The following is a 22,362-nucleotide window of genomic DNA, read 5'->3' on the forward strand; positions in this document are numbered from 1 at the left end:
TGGAAACTATTGTGTGTTACGGAAGCTAGTGGAGTTCAGAATCCACCGTTAGCCTGTTGTAACATGTGACATATTTACGCAAAGTACTGTACCTTTAAACAGATGGAGTGGACTGGTATCCATGGACACAGCTGACATATATATGGTATAAAAAGAAAGCAACCATTTGCACTTATCTGGCACCTTGGCATGCATTCAACACATCCCAAAGCACTTCGCTACAATTAGGGTTGCCAGCCCTTCCAGAATGGCTGGTAGTCGACTGGAATCGGCATTAATATCCCAGGGGCCTGAGAAAGCATTCTAAATTATTGAAATGCCGTCTACTCAGTACAAATAGAAACACAGAAACATAGAAGATAGGAGCTGGAGGAGGCCATTTGCCCTTCGACCCTGCTCCACCATTTATTACGATCATGGCTGATCATCCAACTCAGTAGCCTAATCCTGCTTTTTCCCCATAACCTTTGATCCCATTCACCCCAAGCGCTATATCTAGCCGCCTCCTGAATACATTCAATATTTTGGCATCAACTACTTCCTGTGGTAATGAATTTCACAGGCTCACCAATCTTTGGATTTGGGATGGCACAGTGGTTAGTACTGCTGCCTCACAGCACCAGGGATCTGGGTTCAAATCCGGTCTCAGGTCACTGTCCGTGTGGAGTTTTCACATTCTCCCCATGTCTGCATGTGTTTCTTCTGGGTTCTCCAGTTTCCTCCCACAGTCCAAAGATGTGCGAGTTAGATTGATCATGCTAAATTGACCCTAGTGTCAGGGAGTCAGTAGGGTAAATATGCGGGGTTACAGAAATAGGGTCTGGGTGGGATTGTGGTGGGTGCAGACTTGATGGGCCAAATGGCCTCCTTCTGCACTGTAAGGAGTTCATGATATTCTATGAATTGTCTCCTCACCCCCGTCCTAAGTGGTCTACCCTGAATCCTCAGACTGTGACCTTTGGTTCTAGACTTCCTCACCATCAGGAACATCCTCTCTGAATCTACCCTGTCTAGTCCTGTTCGAATTTTATAAGTCTCTATGAGATCCCCCCTCATTCATCTGAACTCCAGTGAAAATAATCCTAACCTAGTCAATCTCTCCTCAAACGTCGTCCCGCCATCCCCGGAATTAGCCTGGTAAACCTTCACTGCACTCCCTCAAGAGCAAGAACATCCTTCCTCAGAAAAGGAGGCCAAAACTGCACACAATACTCTAGGTGTGGCCTCACCAAGGCCCTGCATAATTGAAACAACACATTCCTGCTCCTGTACTCGAAATCTCTCACAACGAAGGCCAACATACCATTTGTCTTCTTTACCACCTGCATGCTTACCATCAGTGAATCGTGCACAAGGACCTCCAGGTTCCACTGCACACTCCTCTCTCCCAATTTATAGCCATTCAGGTAGTAATCTGCCTTCTTGTTTTTGCTTCCAACGTGAATAGCCTCACATTTATCCAAATTATACTGCATCTGCCATTGATTTGCCCACTCAGCCAACCTGTCCAGATCATTCTGAAGAATTTCTGCATCCCCGTCACAGTTCACCCTCCCACCCAGCTTGGTATCATCTGCAAACTTTGAGATGTTACATTTTGTTTCCTCAACCAAATCATTAATATGTATTGTGAATAGCTGGGGTCCCAGCACAGATCCTTGTGGCACCCCACTCGTTACTGCCTGCCAATCTGAAAAGCACCCATTAATTCCTACTTTTTATTTCCTCTCTGCCAACCAGTTTTCTATACACTTCCCCCAATCCCCATGTGCTTTAATCTTGCATGATAATCTCTTATGCATAAGAACATAAGAAATAAGAGCAGGAGTAGGCCATCTAGCCCCTCGAGCCTGCCCTGCCATTCAATAAGATCATGGCTGATCTGAAGTGGCTCAGTTCCACTTTCCCGCTTTCTCCCCATAACCCTTAATCCCCTTGCCTACCAAAAACCTATCTACCCGCGTCTTAAATATATTTAGCGAGGTAGCCTCCACCACTTCAACGGGCAGAGAATTCCAGAGATTCACCACCCTTTGAGTGAAGAAGTTCCTCCTCAACTCCGTTCTAAACTGCACCCCCCCCTTATCTTGAGGCTGTGCCCTCTAGTCCTTATGCGGGACTTTATCAAACGCTTTCTAAAAGTCCAAATATATTACATCGACTGGCTCCCCCTTGCCAACTCAACTCGTTACATCTTCAAAGAATTCCAACAGATTTGTCAAGCATGATTTCCCTTTCATAAATCCATCTGACTGTCTGATCCTGCCCCTGCTTTCTAAATGCTCCATTATTAAGTCCTTGATAATGGATTTGAAAATTTTCCCCATTACCAATGTTAAGCTTACTGGCCTATAATTCCCTGTTTTCTCTCTACTTCCCTTTTGAATATTGGAGTGACATTTCCTACCCTCCAATCTGCAGGGACTGTTCCTGAGTCTATAGAATCCTGGAAGATGACCACCAGTGCATCCACTATTTCTAGAATCACTTCCTTAAGTACTCTGGGATGTAGATTATCAGGCCCTGGGAATTTATCCACCTTCAATCCCGTCAATTTTCCCAGCACCATTTCTCTGCTAATATTGATTTCCCTCAGTTCTCCCCTCTCACTAAATCTTGCATTCTCCAACATTTCTGGCATCTGATTTGTATCCTCTTTTATGAAGACAGTACCAAAGTAGGTATTCAGTTGCTCAGCCATTTCTTTGTCCCTATTATACATTCCCCTGTTACTGTCAGTGGGGGACCGACATTTGTCTTCACCAACCTCTTTCTCTTCACACATCTATAGAAACTCTCTGTGTGTCCCGCAACTTTTGTACAGTATTTACCCCCTGTGTTGAGTGCATGCTAAGATGCCATCATTGAGGATAGGGATATTTACAAAACCTCCTCCTCCAGCAAGTTATTTAATTGTCCACTACCATTCACGACAGGTTGCGACAGGACAGCAGAGTTTAAATCTGATCCAATGGTTGTGGGATGGCTTAGGTCCGTCTTATCACATGTTGCTCTTGCTGTTTGGCAAGCAAGTAGTCAAGCATTGTAGCATCACCAAGTTGACACATCATTTTTAGTTATATGTGGTGCTGATCCTCACATGCCTCCCTGTACTCTTCATTGAACCAGGGTTGATGCCCCAACTTGATAGTAATGATAGAGTGGGGGATATGTCAGGCCATGACGTTACAGATTGTGCTTGAAAACAATTCTGCTGCTGCTGATGGCCCAGAGAGCCTCATGGATACCCAGTTTAGAGCTGCCATATCTGTTTGAAATATTTCCCACGTGGAATGGTGGTAATACCATACATGATGGAAAGTAGTTAAAGAAGTTTCAAAAGTTTAATTTACTAATGTCACAAGTAGGCTTACATTAATAGTGCAATTAGGTTACCGCGAAAATCCCCTAGTCACCACCTGTTCGGGTATGCTAAGAAAGAATTTAGCATGGTCAATGCACCTAACCAGCATGTCTTTTGGACTCTGGGGGGAAACTGGAGCACCTGGATGAAACCCACACAGACATGGAGAGAGCAGACTCTGCACAGACAGTGACCTAATCTTGGAATTGAACCCTGGTCTTGCGAGGCCGCAGTTAGAAATCATAGAAACCCAACAGTGCAGAAGGCGGCCAGTTGACCCATCGAGTCTGCACTGACAACAATACCACCTGGGCCTTATCCCCGTAACCCCACATATTTACCATGAATCCCTCTAACCTATGCATCCTGGGACACTAACGGGCAACTTAGCATGGCCTATGCACCTAACCTGCACGTCTTTGGAGTTTGGGAGGAAACCCACACAGACACGGTGAGAACATGCAAACTCCCGACAGTTACTGTATCCTCAATGTGAAAGCAGCACTTTGTGTCCACAAGGACTGCAAGTAAGCACTCCCACCAATGTTTTCATCAAGAGATGCAAAAGGTACATTGGCAAGGATGAGGTCAAGGAGGTTTTCACCCCTTGAACCTCCTTCACCACCTGTCAGAGATCCAGTCTAGCAGCGATGTCCTTTCAGACTCGGTCAGCAATGGTTCTGCCGAGCTATTCTTGGTGACTGACGTTGAATTTCCCCACCCAGAGTCTTGTCACTCTTCCAATTGGTATTCAACATGACAGTACTGATTCATCAGCTAACTAGGGGGATGCAGTAGATGATAATCAGCAGTCAGTTTCCTTGTGCATGTTTGATGTTATGCTATTAGACTTCCATGTTGAGGTCTCCCAGGGCAACTCCTTCTCAATTGTACACCATTGTGTCATCACTCCTGTCTTTGTAAATGTCTTGGGTAATGGGAATTGTACCAAAGGCCTGTAGGTGGGACAGGACCTACCCAGGGATGGTGATGGTGGGGTCTGGGACAGCATGGTGGCACCGTGGTCAGCACTGCTGCCTCACAGCACCAGGGACCTGGGTTCAATTCCCGGCTTGGGTCAATGTCTGTTGGAGTTTGCACATTCTCCCTGCGTCTGTGTGGATTTCCTCCAGGTGCTCTGATTTCCTCCCACAGTCCAAAGATACGTGAGTTAGGTGCATTGGCTATGCTAAATTCGTCCTGTGTACCTGAACATGCGCTGGAGTGTGGCAACTGGGGGATTTTCACAGTAACTTCATTGCAGTGTGAATGTAAGCCTACTTGTGACAAAATAAATAAATTATCTGTATGGTATGATTTGGTGAGTATGACGATATCAGGCTGTTGCTTGACTCACCTGAGACAGCCCCCTAGTTAGTAAGGAGGACTTTGCAGGATCAACAGGGCTGGGTTTGCCACCATCAAAATCAATGAAGGATGATCTGTTCCGTTTCATTGTGATTTGACAACTGAGTGGTTTGCTAAGTCATTTCAGAGAGTAATTAAGAGTCAAACACATTCCTGTGGGTCTAGAATCACATGTAGGCCAGACTAGGTCAGGACAGCAGGGCATTAGCAAAATAGATAGGTTTAGATGATAATCACCATTTTTCAAAGTCCCAAATTTATTAATTGAATTTAAATTTCACCAGCTGCCATGGTGGGATTGGAACCCATGTCCCCAGACTATTAACCTGGATTACCAGTCCAGTGACAATACCACTACACCACAACTTCCCCCATTCTCAGAATGTATCCAAAGGCATTTGCTTAGGTATTATGTTACAAGTCCAATCTGAAGGATGGCCAACAAAACAGGACAAGTAAGAAAACTGAAGGCAAACAAGCACCTGGGTAATAAGTAACAATAACCTAATGAGGTTCGCATTGAAAACAGACACTTGGAAGGGGCAGGTCAAATAATGGGCAGGACAATAGGAGATATTTAAATATGAGATGACTAAGGCACAAGTTAAATGCATTCTGACTAGAACAAAGGGACTGTGTCAAAAACTATGATTCTTTGGATGAAGAGAGGTTATGTTTAAGAAAGGGTCTTTGATAAACATGAGAATAATGCAGAACAGAACTGTGAAGAGTACAGTAAGTATAGAGGGGCAGGAAAAGGGGAAATTAGGAAAGCTAACAAGAAATTTAGAAAAGACTATCTGCCAACACAAAGGGAAAATGCAATGAGAATATAAGGAAATCAAAGACGTGTAGAACTACTTTGAGGATAAGTGGGCAACCTTATATTTGTAAATGACTGATACTTAGTAAGTAACGTGTAACAATTTTTTGCAGAGAAAGGTGAAAATGGGTTTGTAGGAGTACCCGAAGAGAATGTGGAAGAGTCACTAATCAAAATGAATATTCCAAAGGAAATTAGAGTTGGAAAAAAGTCAATAGGATTAAGTGATAAATACTGATGGAGGTTGGGAAGGAAATAGCAGAAGTATCAACCATAATTTTGCAAATGTCTTGGGAAATTGGAATTCTGCCAAAGGACTGGAGAGGCATGAATATTAATAGAATACAAGTTGGTATTGGTGAACACTTAAAGGCCAGTGATTGAGGATTTCTAAAGGACAAGTTAGGCTTGACTAATTTTTGGGAAACAAAAGATACTGGGAATGCAGTAGATATCGAATATTTAGATTTTCAGAAGGCCTTTGGTCAGACACTAAACAAGAAAGTTATTAAAAAATTGAGGCACCAGGTACTAAAAGGGAACGTTACAATAAGATGGCTGGGGGCAAGAAAGGAGAGAGTAGGGGTTATCAGGTGTGTTTGGGTTGATTGATGCAACTAACCCAGTAGTCAAGGCATGTGTGCTCGGGCCTCTTTTGTCTATATTTACATAAATGATTGAGACACAGACAAAAGAGAAAGGATATGGAGGTTTGTTTTTGATATTGGGGGCATGATAAACTGAAGTACAATGTAAGAAGAGCACAAGTGGATAGGGTGGTGAAGACGGCATACAAAATGCTTACCTTTATTAGTTGGGGCATAGACTATAGGAGCAGGGAGGTCTTGGTACAACTTTATAAAACATTGGTTAGGCCACAGGAGGAGTATTGTGTGAAGTTCTGGTCGGCACACTATCGGAAAGATATGTTTGCAGTGGAGAGGATGCAGAGGAGATTCACCAGGTTGTTGCCTAGGATGCAAGGTTTCAGCTATGAGGAGAGACTGTTTAGGCTGGGGTTGTTTTCCCTGGAGTAGAAGAGGCCGAGGGGGAATTTGATAGAGGCATAGATCATCTTTTCCCCAAGACCAGATGGCAAAGGTTTAAGGTGAGTAAGTGGTTCAGAGGAGATCCGAGAAACTTTTTTCCACCCAGAGAGCAGTAGAAATATAGAACACGCTGCCTGAGAAGGTGATGGAGGCTAGTAAATGGAATTAGTATAGATTGGTATTTGATGGTGGGCTGAAGAGCCTGTTTATACTTTATGACTTGATATGTCAAGTGTGTGCAAGTGTGAAAAATGTAGATCAAAAGTGTGAAATAGTACATTCTGAAGAATTAACTGTAAAAGGAAATGTATTCTAAATGATGTCTATGTAGTAGTGACATAGAGAAAAAGGGATGTGGATACAAAAAAAAACACAAGGTAGAAAAGACAATAAAAGGAACAATGAAATTGTGTTTTATATAGAACACAACATAAAAGCAAGAAATATTGAGTGTGCGTGAGATATTGATCAGATTTGAGTTAGATTCACGAGGAACTCCAGAGGTAATGCTGCAGGGGTTGGAAAAGGCATTGCAGGAAATTCCCTAGTTCAGACTTTCACTCTGTTGGACGGAGAAGGCATTGGAAAAGTGGCGAGGCAATAACTTGATTAAAGAGATTCAACCAGGTTTCATTCAGTGCAAATCTGTTTTGGATACTCATGCTAAGCTTGAACGTAAATTAGATGTCAAAACCCAAACTAACTTCAAATGAGACAACGGTCATGGATTCAGAGCTGGGCCGTGTTTGCACTATAACTACAGTAAAGTTAGTTATAGCGTGAATGCCAAAAATAGCATCGCATTTGGTACCACTGCAGGAGACATTTTGAAAACACTCAATGGGAAACTTTTCACCTTGGAAATTGTCCAAAATTCGGTGTCGGACAGGTTCACATCAATAAGCGGAGAAAATAATGAGAATTAGTGACCAACACCGTGTTTGGCGCCTTGGGGAAATGTTGCCGGCTCTGGGCTCAAACCACAGCAGGTGGCGTTACTCTTCATCAGAATTAACTGCAAACTCTCGACGACATTTAAATAATTCGTATATAAGAGTGCCTTTTAAAAAGTGTTTTCCTCAAAAAAACAGGAAATAAAACACAGCTTCTAACATAAATCTGATCTTGACTGTCGAATGTTCCAGAACAATTAGCAGAATTGACCGTTCTAGAACCTTCAGATCTCTAAGGGCAACTCATAGTTACTTGCTTCTGAGCTGGATTGAAGACTTTTTTTTAACTCACTCGTGTTTTATAGATTTAAGAAAACTTGTCAAGGTTAGTTGTGTTCGACTAATTTCGGCTCCAGCAAGACTCTTGGGTAGGAGGCACTTTTCATTTGTTTCTCCTCAGGTGTCGAGCGTCTTTCGGAATCGCTCGGCTTTTGCTTGTCCGCAAGTCGCCTCTTCGGGGCGGAAGTGACGTATAGGGAGTGAGCGGCGGAGCCGAGTTGCTGAGAGTTTTGTTGCGAATCCAGTCTGAGAAGTGGCACTGTCGTCGTCTATGTTGAAGGAGGTTTACCCTTAACCTCTCTTTAGAATCCTTACTAAAATAACTGTTTATTCTGCTTCTTCACCTTTAAAAGTCTTGGAAAGTCACCAGGTGGAGAAGAGGCGGGAGGGGAAAATTTGCGAGGCGAGTTTCCCCAGGAAAGCTCGGGTTAGCTTTCTCTCAGTCTGCAAGACCAGTCCTGTTGAGATCAGGCTGACCACCTGGCTGTTTTAATTAAGTAGAGAGGGGGATTGAGAAAAAGAGAGGACAAAGGCTTTATTCTTATTATTGGATCGCTCCAGTCTGGAAAATTAAAAAAACAAGCAACTGTAGGCGAAGAAAGGAAGCCTGATCACTGACTGCAAGCTTCATTTGTTTAGCGGGGGGGAGGATTGTGAGACCAAAAAAAAGACCCAAAGCGTTGACTGATCACTGGGCCCCTTTGCAGGCGCCCCCACAAAGAAAGGGCTTTGTGACAGAAAGCTCCCCATCTTCGCTCACCTCCCCCTCCCCCCCCCCTCCCCCTCCCTCATCGCCGTAATAAGACTTGTCTATCCTGATTTTTCTTTAAAAGGCTGTTGCGTGTCTGTTTTATTCCTTTTGTAAGATTTGAAGTCTTATCCCACGGAAGACGGGAGTGATCACTAATCTTGTAAATTTTCTGACAGTCTGCAGTGGACAGAACAAAAATAATCTTTATTAATTGTTGTCGATTTGTAGTGCGTTCAAGGCGAGTCCCAGGTACATTGCTGAGAAGAGACCTTTTAACGGAAACTACACCTACACTTGGAGGAGTGAAGAAGGTGATTACTAAGCTCCCGTTCATCAAGTTAAACTCGGTGACTGTGCGCCTAAAACTTTCTTTTAAAAACAACGGGGATGGCTAAAAAGCAAAATCAAAAGGGTGAGTGAAAATCAGTAAAAGACATGCATTGCTCGATTGCTCATTTGCTTTTCTACACTTCGATACACCAAACTGTATTCATCTTCAACTTGCAGTAGGTTTGCCTCTTAATTTTGAAGATAATTTTGTAATCAGTTTTTCAAAACAATCTATTTAATATCGTAGGGTTTTAGTATGATGAAAAGGGCTTTACAACAGAAAATAAGTTTAGATTATTTCAGAAGTCGAGTTTTATTGAATCCCAGGTGTTGCTGGCCTATTCAGTGCAGGGTTGATGAATGAATTCTGACAAACTGATCCCCCAGTTTTAAAAGTATGGAAGGGAAATGGAAATGGGAGCACATACCAACAGTAGAAAGTAAGGGTGAAATTTGGAGACAAATTAGTGATTAGCAGAGGGCTATAAGAGTGGATTTTATTTATCAAAAAATAGACTGCAATAATGTTTGTGATAAGGAGAGAGAGAGTCTTTTCTGTCATGTTCTGGGGACAGAATATCAGCCGTCAATCAGTTATAGTACTCTTGCCTTCCAAGTTCAAGTCCTACTTTAGGGCTTGTGCACAAAAATATGTGCTGACACTCCAGTGCAGTACTTGAGCGCTGCACTCTCAGAAGTGCTATGTTTTGGATGAGACATTAAACTGCTTGCTCAGGTGGAGGTAAAAGATTCCATGACACTATTTCGACGTAAGAAGTCTCACAACACCAGGTTAAAGTCCAAGAGGTTTATTTGGTAGCACAGGCCACAAGCTTTCTGAGTGCTTGCTGCTTCTTCGTCAGGTGAGTGACAAAGGAGCAGCAAGTGCTCCAGAAGCTAGTGGATTTTGCTACCAAATAAACCTCTTGGACTTTAACCTGGTGTTGTGAGACTTCTTACTGTGTTTACCCCAGTCCAACGCCGGCATCTCCACATCATGACTATTTCAACAAACAGGGGAGTTGTGATCAGTGTCCTGGCCAATATTTATCCCTCAATTAACATCATAAAACAGATTATTTGGTCATTATCACATTGCTGTTTGTGGGGATTTGCTGTGTGCAAATTGGTTGCTGCATTTTCTACGTTACAACAATGACTACACTTCAAAAGTACTTTGGCAGTAAAGCACTTTGATATGTTCGGTAGTTGTCAAAAGTACTGTTTGTTTTTCCCTGTTTTCTCATTCACTATTTTGCTACTACTAAAAGGAAGGAAGTGCTAGCTTTTCTGATTCTGAGTAAAGAAAGTATTCTGCCAATAAGGAAAAGATATAGAAAACCAAATCAATATAATATTGACTATTGGCTCAATATTATAATAGAGGAGGAAAAAATTAAAGTTCAAGACGAGTTTGTGAATAGTAGACGGCAAATTAAAACTAAGATGTGGAGTTATTGGCATTGGACTGGGGTAGGCACATTAAGTAGTCTCAACACCAGGATAAAGTTCACAGGTTTATTTGGTAGCACAAGTTTTCAGAGCGTCACTCCTTCATCAGGTGACTTTAACCTAGTGTAAGACTACTTACTGAAATTAAAACAAGGTAGCAAGGGATCTTTGCTTAGGGAAAAATGACAAATAGAACCATAGATCGGCAATATATTTAAGCAGGAGATGGAATGTCTGCAAATCAAGAACATTCCAGTGATGGGAAAAAGTGTCCTGAAGGATTGGATTAAATGGCTGAATTGGGATATCAGATCAAATTCAAACCTTTGAAAGAATTATCCAGTTTTTAACAGGGTAATAATAAAAATGAAAGGACAAATGTAAAGAATATGTAGGAAAACTACAAACAGGTTAAAGAAGCTAATGGGTTAGAGAGAATTGGCAAAAAAAAGCAATTAAAAAGGTTTACTGTAGACAGTCATAAAACAATGGTCAATGTAGGGGTTGAACTGCTAAGAATTAAGTGAGGCAATGACTGATACAATAGACCTTTACCTCGCTTTTCATGTGAGAGTTGGATATTGAAACCAGAGGTCATCAGAGTTAATATTCAGTGAGAAATGACGCTAAAGAAGTTACTGAAACATAAGTAGAAAAATAATTTGGAACCTGAATATCAAGAAGTAATAGATCATTAAATTATTGGTAAATTGCTGAGGCTATCCGAACTGCTATTGAAGGGTCCATCATCTCATACAACATGTGCAATTTTAAAACTAAAATACCTGTCCTTCCTGCCAGGAGTCCCAGAATCTTTCTGAACTTCTTTAACACACAAGCATGTATTGACTCTTTCTCTCTGGGCAGAGTGGGATTTAATACAATTGAAGCTGGCGAGTTGAGTTTTAACAACAAAGTGAATTGGTGGGAGTGTGAGCTGGAATGGCTGTGATGATGCTGAGGTGTCAGAAAATGCAATTATGCTTTCTCCAGGACTCCTGAAGAAATGCAATTGGGTTTATGAGGCAAAAACCAGAAGTTCCTGGAAAGTGAGAGATTTAGATCGAAGATGACGTGCTGCTGCCTTGTGTAATTGTTACCGGTTATTTCATACGTAGTTGGAACCATGACTGGATGAAGTTGAAGATCCTAGTCGTCTTCAAAGCTGGCATCCAAACAATTGAAACTGATATGAACTTGCATAAGCCACAACCACAATGATTGTAGTCAGCAGGTGGCTTTGATCACTTTTGCACTTCTTGCCGGCATGGATGACGTTCTGGTCTGGAATGTGTGTTCCTAAGAACCATGACCAAGATGGTGCCGGAGCGTGGCGACTTCTTCCAAGCTGTGCCCACATACCCTCTAATTCTATCTTTTACTCTTGTTCTATGCTTTTAAAGAATATTACAGATTTTGTTTGAGGCTATCTTGTTTACATCTGTTTGTTCTTTCTCTTTTTCTCATCTATATTTTGGAGAGAAGAGATTGTACTGTTCAATCACTTCCTCCTCTGCCATATTCCCTTTTTAATTATTAATTTTGAGCACAAAGTTATAGTTTTAAAGTATGTGGATATCTCGTGGCATAACTTATGAAGAATCAGAAGTTACATTGTTGCAATGAAAGGGGAATGGTGCCACTGAAAGTATGTGGAGAAACTTTAAAATGGGGCACTGAGGGATTTTTTTTTGGATCCTAATAATTTTGTTAGCCTGACGGATACTTCACACACGTGACATTTCCATTGCTGAACAGGAGATGGGATTTTCAAGTAGCATAACCCAGTATGATTTTTGAATGGCCAGTCCTGCTATCTATCTTAAAAAGAACTCTTGCCGCAGCTCCAAATCGTGATGGTATTCACAAGACTTGAGTTAGGCAGCTTTGTGTTGCATTCTGAGAATTGAAAGGCACAGATTGCCTTATATGTTAGATTGCGGTATAATGCTGGAATATTCCAAATGTCTACCTGGTTGAGCCTCATTCATCCAACAGTAATAGCTCAGTGAAGCTCATGAATTTAAGGCTCAACTTTCTTAGCTTGGCATAGGCCATTGACAGAAACATTTTAAAACACAAATGACTGCTATAAATCTTTAACAGTTTGTGATTTTGTTTTCCTGGCGGATATTGGAATACTCTAAGCAGAATGCTATATAATGTCCTGTGACACTGCTCACACATTTTAAAAAAACCTTGTTCAGTGTTTTCTTGTGCTACGGGCAAGTATATTTGCCCCCCTCACGTAACAGTTACATTAATAAATTTATCCATGTATGCAACAGGCAGTTTCGGAAATAAACCCTTGGATTTAGTTACATTGTGTTTCCTGTCACTTATCTCTGAGGTCATGGTACACTTTGCTTTGAAATTTATAAATACACAAAATTCAAGGTTAGCTCTACTTTTAACATTTCAGTGTGACAGATGTGTCATATTTTCTAATGTACTAATTGAATAATTATTACTCATCTCCTGTAGCATTGCTCAGCATTTAACTGAGTACTAGATTTAAGAAGTTTGCAGAATAGTTATTAACAGTAGATGGATGCTTATGCTTTTATTCCAACCAAGTTAATCTCCAAAGTTTATGTACCTCTGGTTTTTGTTAACTTGATATTTGCATGCCAAGTATTCTGCAGTTAAAAATTGCAGCAAATCTGTATGAAGTTGATTATCCACTGATAAACATAAGTAAGAATTAGTCCAGTAATTTAATTTGTTAAGTACTGCAGCTTTTTAGATTATACAGTTTTCCTGTTTAATACACAATTTATGGGTAGTCTTAAAAAGTTTTTAAAAAAGCAGTTTGATGATTTTCCAAGGAGTAAATTGTAGAAATTTAAAGTGTTCCTCGGACTGTACACTTTGTAAATATACTTTAAACTCTCGGACGTCTGCTGTTATATTTATTTTGCGGTCAGGAAAAAATCTTGCCTTCATCTTTAAGTAATAAGATTAAAGTCTGCAAAACTTATGGTAATTTATTGTGATCGCCAACCCTGTTTTACTCTGTACTTATATTTGTAAATTAGCGAAAACCCAAAAAAACTAACAGAATTGCTCTATGCTAATGACTCTCTCAAAAGAAAATAGACACAGTTGCAACATAGAATTAGGGCAAGTTAGTTCAAATATTCTAGATCCTGATGATAAAAGGCAGCTCTGGCATTTTAAAAGCACCTGCCAACTTTCAAGTATTGTGTAGTCTCTTAGTGTAATCCTTTTGAATGGCTTAGTAAATTGCAGAAGATGGGTACTGCAGCTTTTCACTTGACTGCAAGATTAATTAAATGTTCGGAGGCAGATTTGCAGTTCGTGGGGCCCCGACTTCACCTTCATTTATAGGTGCCCTCCCACCCACGCCCCATAGAATGCAAAGGCAATAATGCACAAATTGATCACTGCTTTGGTGTTTTTTTAACTTGTAAAAACATCTGTATGAATATTGCTGAATTGAAATCCAAGCTTATCCCTTGTCCGAATGATGGTAAAGTTGGTCAATGTTGCGATGCGAGTCTACAGGCAAGCAAACATGGAATTTACTAATGAGAAATGAGATGGAAAAATCAACCAATGACTTCACTGCAGTGCAGGACAGAATGAGCCAGTGCAGGAGCGAACACAGCAATCGACAAAGTACATATACTTCCATTCAGTATTTTTCAGAGTCTCATTCAGTTTCAAACATAAAAGTTAACTTCTCACAAAATCAAAGAAGTTATTGCTGTAAAATTATGTGAACGGAGTGTCTGGAGAGTCCAATCCAATATCATTGTCATTGTCTGCAGGATTCCATTCTTTGTCCTAGAAGAGACTTTTTGTAGGCCCATCTTAAGAACAATGGTAGTTAGAACTACCACACGTGACCAGCTGTGGCAATTATATCAGACCAGCAATGGTCCATTTTGAAAAAGAGAAGTTAAATGAGAATATGGAAGAGGGACAGTTTTTTAAAAGGTTTTTCTTGCTTCATCCCTTGTTGGCATGCCAATTTGGATAGCTCTTCACAAAATCATCCATTACGTCATTGTAAGTAAAATCTTGTAAAGTCACCCTTTGAATCGTCAATATTGCTGAACTTGCCAAATGTTTCTGCTTCTTCATACTTCATAAATAATTTTTACCTCTTTTCAATACAGAAAAATAACATTCACCAAAAGCATTTGTAACAGATATTGTTAAAAATGTTTTCAGAATGGTTTCCACCTTTGGAAAGGTTACTTGCAAGCCATCACATACAGGTCTATACAAGTCAGCTGGTGATCTCAAGGCACTTAAGCTCATCATTATCGATGAAATTAATGAGTTTTACTTCATCTTCTCATGTCCCCCAGTAGAATTCATTTAACTTCTTACTGCAATGGCTTTTAACATTTCCATCCAAGCTTCTGTTGAAAAGCACACAAAGTAAATCAGTTTTCTTCAGATGTTCACTTTACTCTGCAATTGCACCATTATTGTGTCACGGATAACATTGACAGTCTCAACAGTGATCTTCTCTTTCTATTTTAAAGTGATTTCATTGTCTCCAGGTCCAGCGAAAAATAACTTCCTGTATCTTGTACGAAGGACTTGCATTTTTTTGTTAATGTTAGTGTCTCTGCTTCTATCGAACTACAGTCATTTTGAACTTCCATGACACAACTTTTGACTGAGGCTATTCAACAAGGTTGTGTCAATATTTTGCAGTAATTTGCTAACAGCATTAATTCTTTGAAGTAAACAGTTCCACAAAAGAGTAAAGACAGCAACATCATACCTCTCAAACTTCTCTGCTAAGGATTTTGCCTCAGTTTTTGCTCATGATTTTTTTGAATTTGATGTGGCTATGTCTAATAAGGTTTTTTTATATCAGCAAATGTTTTCCATTGCCTACTCCAAGCGTGATTGCAACATATTCCACCAATGTATGGAAACCAACAAAAAAAGCATACATGTTTGGAACAAAGTCTAAAGAATCTACAGCCCCCTCACAGGATTCAGCTGCAGTGTTGCAGATTAAATTCAAAAGTGACTGGAATGTGGGATGAATAATGCACAGAGGCTTGCATCGTTCAGCCTTGCTTATAGACCTGAATATTTTCTGCCATATTTGTGGCATTAATGAAGCTCTGCCCATTGCAATTTTTGATGTCCAAACTCAAATTTGCAATGATTTCCAGAAGAGTGAGCGTGTAGCTGGACAAAAAGAAATCACTCTACAACTTCTTCACCATTGGTCACATATGCTAAAATTATTGTTAATTGGTCCATATGATCTGCGTATGGTGTTGAATCAACTATTATGGAATAGTATTTGGCATCTTTAACATCATTAGTGAATTGCTTTCTGAGCCACTCTGCCATTAGTGATGAAGTCATTATAGGTTTGGTGCGTTTAAAAAGTTAGTCTTCCCTGTGCCACAATATTGATAACTTTTTAGATGCTGTTTGAGAAACTCATCAAATTCACTTGATGTTCAAGGCAAAATTACCTCTAAATTGACAATGATACCTCATCATGTCCTCTTAGAGGTGGTCTCAAAGAAGACAGCGGTTTGACAGTGGCAACAACATGTCTCAACGTTTTCCTGGGATAAGAACACTACTTTTCAATCTGAGCCGATAATGCAGAAGCAATTTTTCCAGATAATTTACATCTTTACATGAATGCACATATAGCTTTAAGATGAGCTTTGGAAGTTTCATGATCAGCAATATCTCTTCCAATGTTTCTCCAGTTAGATGACCCATTGCAAATGCTTGTTTGCCCTTTCTGGGATCAGAGAATTATAGGTAAATAACAGTAGACTCCATGAGAGGTTTCAGGAGAAAAAATCAACTGATTTCTAATTTCCATCATTCCATTTCTCCTCACCCTCAGAAAAATGAGACTTATGAACACTTCTAACCTGTTTTCAGCATCCAACCTCAAACTTTTTCTCAAATTTTCCGTATTATCTATTATAAATATTCCATCATACCCAGTGGAACAGATTCTAGCCATAAGGCAATATCTTCAGGGTAGGTTTCTTCCCTCACTTCTACAGAAGAATCAGTAATATCTTGTAGTTCCATTGTCATTTCAGAGTCCACTTGTTCAACTTTTTCAGGTGATATGGTATTTCTGGAAATCAGCAAGTCTAATCATCAGATAATCCATCCATACATTTGGTGGATGAGGAGGAATGCGCAGTTTGTGCACTGCTCAATACTTTGAACTTTTTAAAGTAAAATGACAAGCTGTCTTTTTGCCTGACTTCATCCTCTTGTCTCACCTTCAATTTTCTGCGTTTTTGACTGTCAGATTGATCGTATCACTTCATATTGCTAAAAAAACTGATCTTGATTTCAATGGCGTTTGCACAGTCAATCCCACATTTTTATCAACTTCAATTCAAGCTCAGGTCAGGGCCTTGTGCCTAGGCGTAGTGTGTTTCATTGTAAATCCACCTTGTTCTGTTGGTCATGGCTGCAGTATGGATCCTATACCATTAGAATTTAGAAATCCTTCCAACAGTGTATCCAAAATCAGCTGACCTGTGTAGTTGGATTGATTTCAGAAGGCAGTCAATAGATAATTTGGTGACTTGGTAAATCATTAATCAATTTCATTTTTAAGCAATTGAATTTTACTTGCCTAGTAATAGATAATTGCTATGCTAAAATAAGAGCTGCTTATATAAATTCCGATCCAACTGCTTTAAGATATTCTTGGCTTTCTTCATTGAACTTCTGCAAGAATTCTTGCAAGGGAAAGTAGGTTTCTTAAACATAGCAAGTTGTTACAAAATGCACTACCTGATAAGTTAGTGAAAACAGATTCAATAATAAGCTTTGAAAGGGGAATTGAATATATGCTTGGAGAAATTTGTAGAGCTATGGGAAAAGGAAGGGGAGTGCAACTAATTGAGTAGATTTTACAAAGAGCTGGTAAAAATATGATGGGTTGAATAGCCTCCAGTGCTATATAGAAGTGTCAGTTTAGATTATGTTGTCCAATCTCTGGAGTTGGGTCCTCATTTATGATTTTCTCAATCAGGCAAGAATGCTGCTATTAAGCTAAAGCTATTCAGGTTCATAAGAACATAAGAACATAAGAAATAGGAGCAGGAGTAGGCCATCTAGCCCTTCGAGCCTGCCCCGCCATTCAATAAGATCATGGCTGATCTGTCGTGGCTCAGTTCCACTTTCCCGCCCTCTCCCCATAACCCTTAATCCCCTCTCTTATCAAGAACCCATCAACCCGCTTCTTAAAAATATTTAGCGAGGCAGCCTCCACCACTTCAACGGGCAGAGAATTCCAGAGATTCACCACCCTTTGAGTGAAGAAGTTCCTCCTCAACTCCATTCTAAACCGCCTCCCCTTTATCTTGAGGCCGTGCCCCCTAGTCCTACTGTCTTTTTTGAGCGGGAAGAGTCTCTCCACCTCTATCCTATCCATCCCATTCATCATCTTATACGTCTCAATGAGATCTCCCCTCATTCTTCTAAACTCTAACAAGTACAAGCCTAGTTTATTCAGCCTCTCCTCATAGCTCAACCCCCTCAACTCCGGTATCAGCCTAGTAAACCTCCTCTGCACTCCCTCCAAGGCCAAAATATCCTTGCGCAGGTGCGGCGCCCAAAACTGCACACAGTACTCCAGCTGCGGCCTCACCAATGCCCTATACAGCTGCAGCAAGACCTCCCTACTTTTATATTCAATCCCCCTCGCTATGAAGGCCAGCATCCCATTCGCCTTCCTGACCACCTGCTGCACCTGCAAGCTGGGTTTTTGCGACTCATGCACAAGGACCCCGAGGTCCCTCTGCACCGTCGCCTGCTGCAGTTTTTTGCCACATAAGTAATAGTCCTTCCTACCATTCTTCCTACCAAAGTGGACCACCTCACACTTGCCAACATTAAATTCCATTTGCCATTTCCTGGCCCATTCGCCCAGCCTATCTAGATCCTTCTGCAGACTCTCCACACCCTCCGCACAATTTGCCGTTCCCCCAATCTTGGTGTCATCAGCAAATTTCGACACCCTACACTCGGTTCCCTCCTCCAGATCATCTATATAAATGGTAAATAGCTGAGGCCCCAGCACCGACCCCTGGGGCACCCCACTAGTCACCAACCACCAATCCGAATAGCACCCATTGACCCCCACTCTCTGTCTCCTATTTGACAACCAGTCCTCTATCCATGCTAACACCCTACCCCCAACTCCATGTCCCCTGACCTTCTGCAATAACCTCTTGTGAGGTACCTTGTCAAACGCCTTCTGAAAATCCAGAAAGACCACATCCACCGGCTCTCCTCTATCCACTGCCCTAGGCACATCCTCATAGAACTCCAGTAAATTTGTCAGACACGACTTCCCTTTAATGAAACCGTGTTGCGTCTGCCCTATCAAGCAATTCCCTTCACGATGCCTCGCAATTTCCTCCTTAATGACGGATTCTAACATTTTACCTACCACAGACGTTAAACTAACCGGCCTATAATTCCCCGCCTTTTGCCTGGCACCCTTCTTAAACAACGGCGTAACATTAGCCGTTTTCCAATCTTCCGGCACTTCCCCGGAATCCAGCGACGTCTGGAAAATAACCACCAATGCATCCACTATCACCTCCGCCATTTCTTTCAGAACCCTCGGATGCATTCCATCCGGTCCTGGGGACTTGTCCACAATCAGCCCCTCCAGTCTGTCGAGCACCACCTCTCTAGTAACAGTAATGTCATTAAGACCCTCCAGTCCTACCACCTTTCCATCGCTAACACCCGGCAAATTATTCACGTCCTCCTCCATGAAGACAGAAACAAAAAAGTTATTCAAGACCTTAGCCATATCCCCATCCCCTACCACTAGGTCCCCTTTCTCATCCTCTAAAGGACCAACGTTCACCCTAGCCAGCCTCTTCCTTTTTATATATTTATAAAAACTCTTGCTATCCTTTTTTATATTAAGTGCTAGCCCAGCTTCATAGTTTCTCCTACCCTCCTTTATCAACTTCTTTGTCAATCTTTGTTGACATTTAAACCTTTCCCAATCCTCTTCTCGCCCACTGCTCTTAGCTACTCTAAATTCCTCCGCTTTTAATTTAACACTTTCCTTCACCTCCTTCGTTATCCACGGCTTATTACCTCTCCTCCTACGGTCCTTTTTGACCATCGGAATAAATTTCTGCTGAGCACCAAGAAAGATCTCCTTAAAGATCCTCCACTGCTCCTCAGCAGACCTACCTTCCAACGCGCTCCCCCAGTCCACATTCGCCAATTCTTCTCTCATCCTACCATACTCCCCTCTATTCAAACAAAGGACGCATGTCCGGGAACCCACTTTCCCCTCCTCCATCTGCAACAGAAACTCCACCATACAATGATCACTCTCACCAAGAGGATCCTTCACCGCAAGGTCCCTAATTCTACCCGCTCCATTGGAGGAATTTATTAGTGGCATGTCAGGTAGGTAATGCTGTTGCAATTGATTACTCACTCACTCGACGAAGGAACAGTGTTCCAAAAGCTTGTGGCGTTTACTATCAAATAAACCTGTTGGACTTCAACCTGGTGTTGTGAGACTTCTTACTGCAATCGGTTTTGCCATGACCTATGAGTTGTGATACCTTCATATAGTGACATTCTTTACCTTCCCAGTATTTCCCTCTTAAGCTAGAAAGATTATTTTACCTGCACATATTCTAACATTTGGCAAAAAAGTAATCATGTCAAAAGAGGTTAAATGTATGCTGTGGGAAACAATACCTATAGTGATGGTATTCAATGTAGTCTGAAAACACTTAAAACCCTACTTCTGCTTCCCTCTGCTTCATCTGTGGCTGCTGAAGACTCGCCCTTTTACATACTTCTGGGTTTGCACTCATGTTCAAGGTCTTCCTGCCTGTGGGATGTTAATAGAGGTTGGTTGTAATGCTGTCCTATCTCTGGTTCTTAGCAGAGAAAGTAAGTGAATTATTAAGAGCGCAGCTGATGTTAAATGACAAGGTATTCCAGGAAGGAAAGCTTGAAACACCTGCTCTTGTATTTTGCAATTTGGGATAAGAACATAAGAACTAGGAGCCTGCTCTGCCATTCAATAAGATCATGGCTGATCTTTTTGTGGACTCAGTTCCACTTACTCGCCCGCTCACCATAACCTTTAATTCCTTTACTGTTCAAAAATTTATCTATCCTTGCCTTAAAAACATTCAATGAGGTAGCCTCAACTACATCACTGGGCAGGGAATTCCACAGATTCACAACTCTTTGGGTGAAGAAGTTCCTCCTCAACTCAGTCCTAAATCTGCTTCCCCTTATTTTGAGGCTATGCCCCCTAGTTCTAGTTTCACCCGCCAGTGGAAACAACTTTCCTGCTTCTATCTTACTGATTTCCTTTATAATCTTATGTTTCTATAAGATCTCTCCTCATTCTTCTGAATTCCAGTGAGTATAGCTCCAGTCTACTCAGTCTCTCCTCATAAGCCAACCCTCTCAACTCCAGAATCAACCTAGTGAATCTCCTCTGCACCCCCTCCAGTGCCAGTATATCCGTCCTCAAGTAAGGAGACCAGAACTGTACATGAGTACTCTGGGTGTGGCCTCACCAGCACCTTTTATACAGCTGCAACATAACCTCGCTGTTTTTAAACTCCTTCCCGCTAGCAACGAAGGACAAGATTCCATTTGCTGCCTTAATTACCTCTGCACCTGCAAACCAACTCCTTGAGATTCCTGCAAAAGGACATCCAGGTCCCTCTGCACAATAGCACGCTGCAATTTTTTAACCACTTGAGTAATAGTCCATTTTGCTGTTATTCCTACCAAAGTGGATGACTTCACATTTACCAACATTGCACTCTATCTGCTACGCCCTCGCCCACTCTCGTAAACTATCTACATCCCTTTGCAGACTTTCAGCGTCCTCTGCACACTTTGCTCTGCCACCCATCTTTAGTGTTATCTACAAATTTTGACACACTACACTTGGTACCCAATTCCAAATCATATATGCAAATTGTAAACAATTGTGGTCCCAACACTGAGGCGCACCACTAGTCAGTGATCGCCAACCAGAAAAACGCCCATTTACCTCACTCTTTGCTTTCTGTTAGTTAACCAATCCTCTATCCATGCTAATATATTACCCGTAACACTGTGCACCTTTATCTTATGTAGCAATCTTTGGTGTGGCACCTTGTCAAATGCCTCTGGATAACGAGAGGAAAGATATGAAAACTAGAGAATGATGTCCCAAACATCATTGTGATGGTTTTAAATAAAATAAAAGCTAATTAAACAAAATTCACAACAAGAAAGTCAACTAGAAATGTACTTAATTACATCTATAGCCAAACACAGTATATTTAAATTTGCCCAGTTCCAAATCCTTGTTTTCCATAACTTCAGAGCTAAGCCTCCCAAATAACATCCTATAGGGTTCTAAAAGCTATAGGCAAAATCCAGTTTGAGTCACCACACCAGCACTTGTATCTTTTTGGGTTGCTTCTGATGTCAGGCAGAACAACTGGTTTTTCAAACAGGCGTTTCTACAGACACAGCTTGCTGGGAGCTTGCACACCTTTTCCTGCTGGGGGCTAAGTTCTCAAAAGAGCTAACGTGCATAGGTTGAAATTGCTCCTGATAAACTGTTTTCCCTTTTGAATCTTCCCTCATCTGAACTAACCTCCTTAGAAGTCACTCTCTGGGCATGGTGCGGTGGCACAGTGGTTGGCACTGCTGCCTCTCAGCACCAGGGACCTGGGTTCGATTCCTGGCTTGGGTCATTGTGTAGAGTTTGCATGTTCTCCCTGTGTCTGCATGGGTTTCTCTGGGTATCCCACAGCCTGAAAAACATGCTGGTTAGATGCATTGGCTGTGCTAAATTCTCCCTCAGTATATCCGAACAGGTGCTGGAGTGTGGTGACTAGGGGATTTTCACAGTAACTTCACTGAAGTGTGAATGTAAGCCTAATTGTGACACTAATAAATAAATTTTAAACTTAATTTACTTAAATTTTGTA

The 22,362-nt window shown here is 41.3% G+C and overlaps 1 protein-coding gene across 1 annotated transcript in view; it reads left to right on the forward strand.

Moving 5' to 3' along the window:
• The first annotated feature begins 8,052 nt into the window (after positions 1–8,052).
• The window catches only part of LOC145361941 (spermatogenesis-associated serine-rich protein 2-like), a 111,076-nt gene continuing 96,766 nt past the window's right edge, over positions 8,053–22,362 (forward strand). Inside the window, exons 1-2 of the mRNA XM_080217929.1 lie at positions 8,053–8,239; positions 8,816–8,999. Coding sequence (XP_080074055.1) covers positions 8,975–8,999 — 25 coding nt within the window. The 5' untranslated portion in view covers positions 8,053–8,239; positions 8,816–8,974. The remainder of the gene's footprint in view (positions 8,240–8,815; positions 9,000–22,362) is intronic.

This window comes from Carcharhinus amblyrhynchos, chromosome X, assembly GCF_965287045.1.
Source record: "Carcharhinus amblyrhynchos chromosome X, sCarAmb.v2.hapA, whole genome shotgun sequence".
Lineage (NCBI taxonomy): Eukaryota > Metazoa > Chordata > Chondrichthyes > Carcharhiniformes > Carcharhinidae > Carcharhinus > Carcharhinus amblyrhynchos.